Source organism: Pteropus alecto, unplaced genomic scaffold, assembly GCF_000325575.1.
Source record: "Pteropus alecto unplaced genomic scaffold, ASM32557v1 scaffold45, whole genome shotgun sequence".
Classification (NCBI taxonomy): Eukaryota; Metazoa; Chordata; class Mammalia; order Chiroptera; family Pteropodidae; genus Pteropus; species Pteropus alecto.
In genome coordinates this window covers 19,083,656-19,096,482 of record NW_006442491.1, presented here as the reverse complement: position 1 = coordinate 19,096,482, position 12,827 = coordinate 19,083,656, and the positions used below count along the sequence as shown (strand labels likewise).

General features: G+C 46.8%; 1 protein-coding gene across 1 annotated transcript in view; it reads right to left on the bottom strand.

Moving 5' to 3' along the window:
- Nucleotides 1-2,794, bottom strand: part of XKR7 (XK related 7) — a 25,147-nt gene extending 22,353 nt beyond the window's left edge. The window contains exons 1-2 of the mRNA XM_006921706.2: nucleotides 2,721-2,794; nucleotides 2,567-2,621 (exon numbers count right to left, since the gene is read on the bottom strand). Coding sequence (XP_006921768.2) covers nucleotides 2,567-2,621; nucleotides 2,721-2,794 — 129 coding nt within the window. The remainder of the gene's footprint in view (nucleotides 1-2,566; nucleotides 2,622-2,720) is intronic.
- Nucleotides 2,795-12,827: the final 10,033 nt, after the last annotated feature.

Sequence of the window (12,827 nt, the reverse complement as noted above, 5' to 3'; positions counted from 1 at the left end):
TCCATCAGACTTCGCGGCCATGTTGGCGGAGCAGGAGGCGGGGAGCGACTTCCGGGAGGCGGAGGGGGTGGGGTGCGGAGTGGGGAGGACCCTACGTGGGTGGCTCCCGTCTCCTCCTCTTCCTCCTTGTCCTCTTCTTCCTCCTTCCTTCTACTTTAATTATTCATTTTCTTCGGCGCCGCCCTCGCCCCTCCCCCACCCTGCCTGGGCTGTGGCCGGATCCGGGTTCCCCCTTGGGAAGGGAGAGGGAGAGGGGAGGGGAGAGCATCCCAGGTCACCCTCTCCTTCCTTCCTCAGAGGTGTGGGGCCCCAACCACATGCTCTCTGCCTCTTACTCCCACCCCCCACCCCGCCCCACTCCACTTCCTTTCTCTATTCTTCACCGCCCTTCTCTCCATCCTCTCCTCTTCCATTTACCTCCTCGGTTTACCTCCAGTGGCCTGAAGGGTAGGGGTAAACCAGGAACTTAGAAGTAAGGGACTGCTTAGGCGGGTGCCCCTGTAACCCTTTAGCCGTCACGCGATGCTAACGCGCCACTTCATAGTTTACAGTGTTCACATATTGTCCCGTCCCCTTCTTTGATCCTCAGAGGTCTCTTTTCTTATTGTCTTTTTCTTACTGTTTTCAAGCTGAGAAAACTTAGGTCTTGAGAGTTGCTGTCTCTTCCCCACTCTCCCCTTTTCCTCCTTAAGGACTGTTTTCATATGGCCACAGCCCTAGTAGTGTAGGGGCAGGGGAGGGGACAATAAGGGAGGGGAAGGGAAGGGAGGAAACACCAGAGGAGGGAAGAACTTGTGCAAAGGCCTGGAGGCCCGAGAGTGGAGGGCACGTTTTCAAGGAAATCTGGATCACAGATTCTGGGAGGGGGAAAGATGAGGTTGGAGAATTCTGAGGGATGAGATCCTAAAGAGCCAGAAGATATGCTTTATCCAGGAAGCAATGGTGAACCACTGCATTATTTGACCAGGAGGGTAATATGATCAAGTCAAGGAATTTGAATGAAGACCCTGCAGCCAGAGGAGAGAAGTGCTCTTAGCAAAACAGCCTGAGGGTCAAGAGACCAGAGGGAGAATACAACAGTAATTCAGGAGAGGGGGTAGGATTCCTCATACTCCCACCCTTTGCCCAAAGTGGATGTATTTATTATACACTCTTACAGCAGTCTCTCTTTGCCTAGGACTTCTAAGCACTGTATAATTACTAATTCATTTTATCCTCATAATTTGTGAGATAATTTACATTTTCCCTCTCATTTTACAGATGAAGAAACTGAATCACACAGGAGTTAACTAGTTTGTTCGGAGTCACACAGAATGTGCTAGAGCCAAATTCAAACCTATAAACTGGCTCTAGAATAGGTTTTACTACCTCTCAAGAGTAGGAGAAGAATTAGGAGAGAAAGCGAAGAAAGAAGAGGGGAGGAGGGAGGTTTGAGAACCACTGCGCCTCAGAGTGGCAAAGAAGAAAAGATGAAGGGAGACAGCTGCCCTGGGTCAGGAAGGAGCAGCCATCTGCAGTCCTGCAGGCCAGCATCCCTCTTCGTGTCCAGGGACTGTTTTGGTCCCAGCAATGCTCAGGAGGTTGAAGTGCCAGCTGTTGCCCAAGGCTGAAAATGGAGGAGGAAAAATTAGGGATTAAAGGAGTTTTCCAGGCTCAATTCAAAGCTGACAGTTTCTCAGTTCTATCCACAGGCATGTATAGACTAGTGGGAGTTTTTGTGGACTGGGTTGGAGGGGAGTCTGAGTCCCAATGTGATTTAGGCAGGAGCAATATCTTTTTTTTTCCTTTTTCTCCTACAACCATAGACAGGGAGACTCATGGAGTGTACAGAATCCTGGGCAAAGGAAAGATCTGACCCCCGACCCCCTTATAACTCTGGGCCAGTTCTGCATGTGTCTGGATCTTTGCCTTCTCACAGGTGCCTGGATGGAGCTTGACAGAATTAGGTTCTCACTTCTGCCCGCCCCGCACCTCCCAGTGGAGAGAGGCCTTCTACCAGCCATGCCTCTCTAAATCCCAGGATAGGCCTGTTCAAACAGGCAATCGAAGACATAATTTTATGTCTGAGACTCTGGAGCCAGGAAACCTAGGTTCAAAACCTACTAATCCCTTCCTGGCTCCGTGACCTTGGGCAAGTCACTCAATTTCTCCTAGCTTTAGAAAAGAAAGTATAATGAAGGGGGAGGTGGTAACTAGTGCTTTCCTCCTAGGACTGTGGTGATATAATTAATGCTGATTGTTAGCTGGTGTGATGTCTCCCACAGGAAGCCCTCCTAGATCTCCCACCCAGCTGTGCCCTGATCCCTATCCCTCAGAGAAGTCTCCCTGACATAGCTCTGTTATGAGTTTCCATGACACTTTAGTCTTTTCCTTCTTGACATCAGTATACTGGCAGTTTATCTTTTTATATTTGTCTGTATGGAATCACCTGGGAGCTCCATGAAAGTTGGGACAATTCATCTTTTTTTCTTATAAGGTTTTATTACTCACAGAGGGGAGGGGGCTTAGTCCTTCTTGGTCACCAGGACATTACTCAGCTCTCCTTGGCATGGGTTTGTGTCCTTACCCTTTTCCTGATGAATTTGAGGGCCTGCTTGTCCTTGGAGACCTTGAGCTGTGCCCTGGCGTGCAGCTCACACAAGGTGAAGCTGCACACCTCTCAGATCATGTCCCACACAATCTTGGTATGCTTGGTGAGGCATCTGCAGTGATGCCTGTGCCTCAGCTTGCTCATGTTCTTGGTCACCTTATGGCCCGTGTTGCGGACCACAGCCATGGAGTAATGCAGAGCCATGGCTGCTGCTCTTCAATGGCTGCCACAGAGGAAAGATTCATCCATTTTCTTCACCAGCAAATTGCCCAATACCCACTGCTGTGCCTAGCATTCAGCGGGTATTCCATAAAAAATCACTGATTGAATGAATGAACTATGAATGAATGAATGATCAACCTTACGAAATAGGTTCTATTACTTTCCCCATTTTGTAAACAAGGAACTGTTTCAGACAAGGGCAGTGACTTATAGAATTAACAGTCCCTTTGTATGTCAGGAGTCATGCTAAGACCTATACTGATATTGCCACATTATTCTCAAACCAGCCACTTTTTGGGTAAAGAAACTGGGACTCAGGGAGGTACTGTCACTTGCCCAAGGCCATTAGTTAGAAAATAGCAGAGCTGGCATTCAAGAACTCTAGTTCAGGCAACAGGGCAGGGTAACACAGAGGAAGGAAGGATTTGATGGAGTGTTTAAAGTGCAGGTCAGGTGAAAGTGACCCACCTGTCAGTGGTATCATATTGGGAACTCTGCCCTAAGCACTTTGGACTAGTGTGTTCTGAGTAGCATGAGATCAGGGATTCAGACTAGGACCAATAAAGAAGTACAAGAGTGGTGTTCCAGCGGGGGTAAGGGGCAGGTGTGGCAGAACAGCTTGGGCAAAGGCTCTGTAATAGGGTTGAGCCAGGCTCATTCAAGGGCTGAGAAGAGGCTGGGTCTGGCTCATGTGGAGGTAGAAGGTAAACCACAGCTGGTCAGAAATTGCCAGGCCCTTTGAGATCTCATCCAGTTCCCTGAACCCCTCTCTAATTTTACAGATGGGGACACTGAGGCCCAGAGGGAAGTCCCATATCTATCAAGTGGCAGAAGAAAATCTGGGCGCTTTTCCTTAGTCCTCAAGGGCATGGTCTCCGGGCTTTGTTGAGAATCACTCGGGAATAACTCTCATCACATTTCCTCAATTAACTGAGAGCTCAGTCCATGCCTATTGCACCCTCAGCTTGGACCAGTTTCTAATAATATTCCTTTAGGTCCTAAGCAAATGATGTGTGAGATAATTGACACAGCATGGTTTATAACAGCAAATATTGGGAAGGACCCAAATGCCCATCGGTAGGGGACTGGCTAAATCAATCATGGACTTCCTGACAACAGAATAGCATGGGGCAGTAAAGAAGGTGGTGAAGCCCTTCTAATTCAGAGAGGCCTCCATTGGGGAAAGCAAGGGACAGGAGACAAAGCTGAGTGAAAAGGGAGAATATATGCATGTTCGTATGTGCATAAAGAAACTTTAGAAGTATACATAAGAAAACGAAATTACTGAAGGGGGCACTGGGAAGAAGGAGAACAAAGATAGGAAGAAGACTTTACTATATGCCAATTTACATATTTTTTTGGAATCACGTAAATGTATTTATCTATTAGTAAAATAATATAATAATGGGGACAGCTGGTAATCAGCTACTGCTGAATGCTGTCATATGGGAATAGGCAGTTGGTATGGTCAGATTATTCAAGAGAAACCAGAAATCTGGATTGTATTGTAAAATCTCTTGATTTTTAAATGTTGGTTCCATTTTTTTTCTCAAAACACTTTTCAGGCCAAGTAAATAGGTCAGTGGGTCAGACACAGCCTGAAGGCCACCAGTTTTCAGCCTCAGTGCTAATGGCTTCCCGCTCCCAGGGCTGGAGTTCTTAGCAACCCAGGTCTCTGCCCCATGTGGGCAGCTGCTGTCATAAAAGCACCTGGTCTGCCCCTCTCCTGGCACCCTCCAACCCTTGTCTCTTGGGGCTGTGACATTTGGGGCTTTTAACTCAAGATCTGCAAGGCAGAGAGGGGTTATGAACTCTCGGATAATTTTCTCTCCCGGGGCCCTGCAGGCATTGAGGCTCAACTGCCTTCTGCTGCCCGCCCATCTGTCCCTTGGAGGTGGGAACAGGAGTGGGACTGGCAGTGATGGGGGTGGTCAGGAGTCATTGCTCTGAGCCTCAGATCATCTGGGCTCTGTCGAGACTCAGAATCCAAGAGAAGAAACTGAGATTATGAGAAAAGAAAAACAGTGGCTTGGCTACACCTCCTTAGTGTGTGCTGAGATAATCCACCAAATTACAAACTGCCAGAGCTGGAAAGGCCCTAAGGGATCTCTCATCTAACTCCCTAGTTGCACAGATGGGAAGACTTCTGCTCCCCACCACACTGCCCCAGGCTATGCCTCTTCACTGTGCTCCCTGCAGCCCATCTTTCCCCTCCTAATGTTCCATCTCCACCATTAGCCAGAGGGGCCCTTTTAAAAGAGGAAATTTGATCAGGTTCCTTGTCAGCTGAGAACCTTCTGACTACTACCTACCTCACTTTGGGCCAAAGTCCTCAGCCCTGCCTATAGACTCTCTCCCACTCTCCTCTCTGACCTCACCTCCTTCTGTCTCCCTTGCTCATTCTGTTCTAGCCACGCTGGCTTTTTGCTATTCCTTTAACACTCCAACCTTCTCCCTCCCACCCAGCTTTTGTGACTTTTATTCCCCCAGGTATTCAGAAGCTCCATCTTTCTCTTCTCTAAAATGTTTCCTCTTCAGAGGGGTTTTCCTGATAATTTTCCCTTGACACTTTATCCCCTCATCTGCTTTATTTTTTATCCAAAGCATTTATCACTATATGAAGTTATAATATGTATTTGTTTCTTGTCTAGAATATAAAATCTGTGAAGGCAGTAATCATGCCTATCTTGTTCACCACTGTGTCCTTAGCACTTAGCAGAGCTTGGCACATCAATGCTTAGTGATCCTGAGCCAGCTGTGACATGAAAGGACCCAGGTCTATAATTCAGGTAACAGCCACTCTTGATTCTGCCATTAATTGCTCAAGGTAACCTTGAGCAAGTAACCTTCCCTCCCTAGGCCTCAGCTTCCTCACTTGTAAGACAAGGGAACCACTAAGACACCTTCAATTCAATAATCTTGGAATGTCATCTCTGTTCTGATGTCACTTTCTTCCTTATAGAATCTGAAAGTCCTTTAAACAAACATGATTGTTTTATTTATTTAATAATTAATACATTAACATGGTTCAAAATTCAAAGGTACAAAGGGGACACGTTTGTCTTTCTTACCTTGCTAACACCCATTTTACAGATGGGTCAAGTCACTCATCTCCACCCAAGAGAGGGGAAGTCTTAATTCCATGTTCTACCCTCTTTCCAGTAGAATGAGTTACTCCTGAAAAGTTCTGGCTGGTAAAGAAGACAGACAGACAGACAGACAGCCAGACAGACTAGACCCTTAATTCCCTCCAAGGCATGGTTAGGTCATAGCCTTGCTCAGTTGTTCAGCAGACTTCTTGTGAGGCATCCTCTGAAAATCCTGGGTACCTGAGGGGAAGCCCACAGAGCCTCTGGCCTCAGTGAGCTCCCAGGCCGGTAAGAAAGCCAAAACCATAGCAAAAAATGGGTCTATTTCAAAAGAGGTAAGGGATTGATGCCAGAAGAAAAGGAGGACCAAAGTCCTTCTGGAGAATATGATGGTTAGCAACCTTCTTGAGGGGTCAGGTCAGAGAAGGAGGGTCTTCTAGGAGGAGGGGCATTATGGGAGGAGTAAGCACGCAGAAGTAGAGAAGGAAAGCAAAGGCAGAGGGCAGAGGGCAGAGGGCACAGCCTGAGCATAGGCAGAGAGAGGTGGGAAAGTCAGGGTTCCCACCTAGGGTTCAAGAAGAGTGGTGGAAGATGAGGCAGAGAAGTTGAACTCACAGACAAGTACCAGGAGATGTGTTCCTGAAGGATCATTGCAGCAGCATCTATAATCCCAAAAGATGGAAAGCAATTTAAAGGTCCATCCACCTGAGATGGTTCGGTAAATATACTACCACACTGGCAAGCCGTAGAAGGTGGATAGTGCCTAATGTTGGTGAGGATGTGCATCATTGGTAAAAGTGTAAATTAGTACAGCTGTCCTGGAGAAGAATGTGGCAGCATTTAAGAAAAACAAGTGTATGCCTGTCCTGTGACAAGGCAACAGCACACTAAGGTGTTTGGTGTGGCACTGTGTGTGCTGATGGGGAGAAAAAGGAGACTCGAGCATCCACAACCAAGGGAGAGGACAAGTAAAATGTGAGGAAAGCAGTTCTGGGTTCTCTGGAGCTGCCAGGAGCAAGGAACTATAGGTACACAGAGTACATGGATAGATCAGAGAAACACCAGGAGGAGCAAAAAAAAAAAAAGGTAGGAAATAAACATGACTTACAGCACAATAATATTTATGTGGATTTAGAATATATGCCCAGTTTATCAGTATCTACTACTGATAACATACCCAGCAATCCCACTCCTAAGTATACATACAACAGAAATGCGTACGTGTGTGTGTGCCCAAAGATACATATGTGATTATTTATATCTGCACTCTGTGACAGCCTCAAGCTGGAAACCACCACATGTCCACCAACAGCAGAATGGTTTAATTATGGTGTAGTCATCCAATAGAATACACTACGCCATTGAGAGTAAGTGATCTATAGCTACACACAACAGTAGAGATAAATCTCATGAATAAAATGGTGAAAGAAAGAAGTCAGGCACAAAAAGCACACGCTGGGATTCCATTTGTACAAAGTTCAAGAACAAGCCAAACCCGTGCATGGTGTTAGAAGTCAGGGGAGTGGTTCTTCTTCGGGTAGTGGTTAGGAGGGCTTGAAGGGGATATCCTTAGGGGCTACTGATGTTCTGTTGCTTGATCTGAGTGCTGCTTACATGGTTGTGTTCAGTTTTTCAAAGTTCATTGAACTGTACACTTATGATTTGTGTGCTCTTCCACGTGTTATACCTTAGTAAGAATTTAAAAAATACATAAACGCATAAAACAATTACTATGCATTTTACAAGAAATCTCAAATATTTAAGGACATATCAAACAGCAGAGGTTTTGGCAAAGTCAGAATTGAGTAGGGGGAGGAAGAAGAAAATAATACAAACAATAGAGGGTCTTCGCAGACTAACTCGTGACCATGTGTTAAGAACTGAGAGGTGGGATTAATTCAACCCTCTGTACTTAATTGCATGAAAAATAACTATAAATTTTGATTTAGAAAGTTAGATAAACAAATGAACTGTGGTGCTTACACTACAGAAGATTTTGCTGCTGTAAGAAAGTAAGAGAGAGAGATTGAAATACCTGAATCAAAAATGCCCAAGAGCAAACAGGTAGTGGAGTGGGTTCATTTTAGTGTAATGTTCTCTGTCCCACCTTCCTACTCTGCCATGTACATAATAGTCTTATATATGTTCTTTGCGTTCCTAACTATGTCCTTAAATAAATATCATAGTTCTGAAAATATAACCCAAATATCATAGTTCTGAAAATACACACCCAAACCGAGGTGGGGGAGGAGTGTCAAAAAGAATCTTTATTTTTCTCTGTCATGTTTTCATTTTCAATAAAAAGAATCTATTCATGGAATTTAAAAGGAATGGATTTAGTATGAAAGGTAGTGGTAAAGACCAGCTCAGGGAGGCCTGAAACGTTCTGGGCTTGTATTCTCTTTGAGGTCAAACCTTGGGACCATCTGTTGCCTGATGAAATCGAGGGGTGGGGAGTTGGGAGGCAGCTCCCCACCTAGCGTCCCCATCTGGCTTCATGACCTTGGGAGGTCCCATCCCCTTTCCAGGCCTCAATGTCCTCATCAGCCTAATGGGAATCAGATTTCCTTGTAACTGGGGGCTGTGGGAGGATGAAGTGAGGACATAAGGAGAAGCGCATGAATATAAAGGATTATTCTCTGGGTCAGGAGAGGAGAGGGAGTGGAGGCCTCCCCTCCACCTGCCAAGCCCACAGGGGCGCAAAGGAAGCAGAGAGAGGAGATGGGGACCACCCAGGAGAGCAAATAGCCCATCTGTGAGACAGGGACATATTGTCAGCAGCTGGAAGGCCCGGCCTGGACTACTCACAGTCCAGAGCCCATGAAGCAGCCTCCCAGGCTGCCTGGAGAAATAGAATATGAGCTGGTTTCTTGCTGCTCCCAGCCCCAGTGCAGACACAGCCCTGTCACCTCTCCAAGTCCCCATCATCACCCTCCCACCACTGACATGCACATACACACACACACACACCCAGAGGACTGTACCACACTTGCCCATTTTAGCTCATCCTATCCACACAGAAAGAGGGAGCTTTCACAAAGTAAGCCCAATCATGTTCTGTGCTTGCTCAAAACCTTCACACTGGTCTGAGAACAAAATACAACTCCCTTACCTTAGCCAGCAAGGCCTGCGGTGATCTGTCACTTCCACTCCCTACTTCCAGCGTAGGGGTTAAGAGCCTGACCTCGGAGAGTATCTGCCTTGGTTACAATTCTGGCTCTTTTTCTTATTCATTCATTCAAGAATGTTTATTGAGTACGTACTATGGGCCAGGCACTGTTCTAAGCATTTGGGATATATCAGTAACAAATGAGACAAAGATTCCCCACCCTCATGGAAAGTGATAAGTGTTATTTAAAAAAAGAAAAGTAGGACAGAGGAAGTTGATCAGGAGTACTGGGAAGGGCAGGGGTTGCATTTTTGATTAGGGTGGTTGGGGTAGGCAACATTGAGAAGGTGGGATTTAAGCAAAGACTTGTAGGAAATGAAGAAGGGAGACATATTGATGTCAAGGGGAAGTGCAGGCACAGGGAGCAGCCAGTGCAAAGGTCCTGAGGTGGGACTGTGCCTAGCATGTTTGAGGAACGGCAAGGAGGTGAGGAGAGAGGTGGGAGATGCCCTAGAGAGGTAGGGCAGGTCATGCAGGGCCTTATGGGCTTTGGTCATGAGTTTGGCTTTTACTGAATGAGATGGGAGCATTGGAGAGTTTTGACCATAAAAGAGTAGAGGAGGCACGACTGGGAAGGAGAGGAAGCCAAGTAGGGCTTGCGGATGTCTTGTGGGTGTTTGCTTCAGCCCAATCCCACAGGAGACCTTGAGTGTAATTATACCTCAGAGTTATCCACCCACATCCCCGCCAGCTGCCCAAGCAGGGAAGGTGAGCTTTCATATCCCTGAAATGATGGGTTACAGCTTAAGGGGAGGATAAGTCCCCTCAGGAGGTTCCAGCAGCCTGATGGCAGTCCCCTCCAAGAAGAGAAGTGAGTGCAGGTTACTGAACACTTACCAAGGAGGGGTGCACAAAAGTAGTAAAAAGGGATCCAAGGGGAATGGATGAAGTTGGTCAGTCCCCAAACACCAAAGCTCCAGCAGCCACCTCCTTTCTGGCCCAGGCTTGAGGTGGCTAAAGATGGGAGGCATTCCTTCAGTCTGACCAGGTTGAGTTTATCTGGTTAGAAAAGACTTAGTGGATATCACCCCCATCTAAGACTGCAGAGGAACTCACCCTCTGCAATATCTCAACCATGTGGCAGTCCAGCTTTGCATACCTTCTGGGATGGGCAATCACTTACCCTTGAGTTAGCTTGTTCATCTTTGGAGACTTTGGATTTTAGAAAGTTCTACTTCATATTGAGTCTACTCCTTCATCCTGTAAATAATATAAGTAAATTATATTATCATCCTGGAAAGTGATAGATGTTATCACCCACTGTGTGCCAGGCACAATTCTAGGTTCTGGAGACATAGCAGCGAACAAGACATAAGGTCCCTGCCTTGAGGAGCTCATAACTGGCAAGGGAGATTATTACAGAAAAAAGATGTTATGATAAGTGTAGAGGTGGGGGAAGCCCGGGAAGCTGTGGGGGCTAAGTGGGGACTCTTGACCTGTAGGGGGAGGTGACAACAAGCTGATAAGTGGGATATATGTAGTAGTTACGCAGGTACAAAGATGTGGGAGAAAATTAATCCAGGCTGACTGAGGAATGTGTGCAAGGTCCCTGAGAATTCCACTGGTGCTCACCAGCCCCACTGCTACCTCTGCTCCAGCAACCAATCTATCTTACCTGGGTAATTTTAACAGCCTCCTCTTGGGTCTCCCACAAAAAGGCAAAGAAGCTGGGTTATGCAGCCACTAACTCCTTTCTTTTCTTGGTTGAAGGCCACTCCTGTGGGCATTAACTCACCACATTCCCCACTCAATCCATGAGCAGAGAGAAGCAGGAAGCCACAGGCATGCATGGCAATGTCAGCAGGTGACCTCCAAGGAGGGCTTTGCCAATTTGGGAAGGGCATCTATAGCCCCTTCTATAGCCCCGCATGTTCAGTGCCTCCTCCCCCTTTCTGTCCTCATCTCCTACCTTCTCTCCCTTGCTCATTCAGTTCCACCTACACTGGTCTTGCTGTTCTTCCAAGTTCCAGGGCATTTGCATTTGCTCTTCCCTCTGCCTGGAATGCTCTTCCTCAAAATATCCACATGGCTCACCCCCTCACTCCCTCCACCTCTCTGCTCAAGTGCCACCTCTTTCTTCAGAGTCTTCCCTGACCACCTGATCTCAAATAGCCCCTCCATCATTCCATCTTTACCTTGTCCTTCTCTGTTGTTCTCCAGAGCACTTATCACCACCTGGGCATGACATATTTACTTGTTCAAGTGTTTATTGTCTGTCTCTTCCACCAGATTGGAAACTTTCTGAGGGCAAGGACCATGTTTGGTTTTGTTCATGGCAGAATCCCTATAACTGAGCCAGGGTAGTCAATAAATATTTGTGAAATCGATGGTTCAGAAACAATAGTCCTTTCAAGATTGACTGTCTCAAAGGCTTGGACATGACCTCCCTCTCCAACACTTCCAGTAGTCAGGGGTGCTCTCTAAGGGCCTGTCACAGCCAAGAGGTGACCAATTTGGCAGCCTCCCTCAACCCTTTCCCATCCAGGCCCATTGGCAGGGGTCAGGGGTCAGCCTAGTCCAGTCCTCTTTGGGCCCCAAGGTGGAGGAGACCTGGTTCTGGGGTCCAGGCTCCAGTGATGCCTGGTGAGGCCCATTTTTCCCTTGGCAAATGTTCTCCCTTCCTTCCCAGGGCTTGTGTCTGTGTTTCTGAACCAGAAGGTGTTTACACAAAACACCCTGATTTTGGCGACAAATTCACCCTCAATGAAGAATTCTTAATGAATCTTTCTTTCTCTATACCAGGCAGCTACAGGGAAAATTAGCTCTGCCTCCAGCAGTTGAAGACAGCCAAAAGCCAAGCAAAGAGGAGGTGCCACTGAGACTTCTAGGGCCACAGTTTAGAGGAGGGCTTTTTTTCAGATCCTAAGATAGCTGTGGTATGGAGACCGGAGAGCTTCTAGACCCACGCTGGCTCCCAATTTTCTGCATGACAAGGCATTGCCCGTCTCCCAGCCTGAATCTGCAGCTGTGAAATGGGGAAGGAATAACCCACCCATACAAGGTTGGGAAATTCAAGTAAGGCAAGGGGTGTGAAAGTGCTTGGTCACAAGGGGCCAAAAGAATAGAATAGAAAGCTAGACTTAGGGAGGCAGGAGGTCAGAGTTCTAATACCAGATCTGCTATTGATTTTTTAAAGTCCTCACCACTCTCTGAGCTTTGATTTTTCCACCTGTACAATGAAAGGTTTGGACATGATCTCTAGGGAACTCTCTGATTCTGAAAGACGGCCAGTTTTCACTTGCCAGCCTCTTCTCGGAGGTCCTCCCGGATCATACGACCCACATGGATTCACTTCCCAGCACATATGGACCTTCTTTTTCAAGCTGGCACTTCGTTGCTCACTGCCTATGGTTTTCCAGGCCCTTCCTTGGGTCTAGATCAACTACTCCTGACATTGAGCCCAACACAGGAGGTCAATGAACACTGGTCAAAGTGAATTAAAAATGATTCCTGCCTCCTTCCGATCCTGGGGAAAGACAATGAGGATTTTTATTCATTTCTATTTGGAAACTGAAGGTGTCAGAGGTTAAATATGTCACACTGCCACACAGGCCTCCTTGGTGTGCCCCGAACAGGGGAAGAATGATATATTTTTCCAAAGCCCTATCACTGCCTTCCATAGTATATAATTATTTGTTTTGTCATTAATTACCGTTGTTTCCCACTAGAATGAAGTTGCATGAGGGTAGGGACTTTGTTTTGTTCACTGCTGCATCCTCAGTACCTAAAACTGCCCGGCACATAATAATTGCTCAGG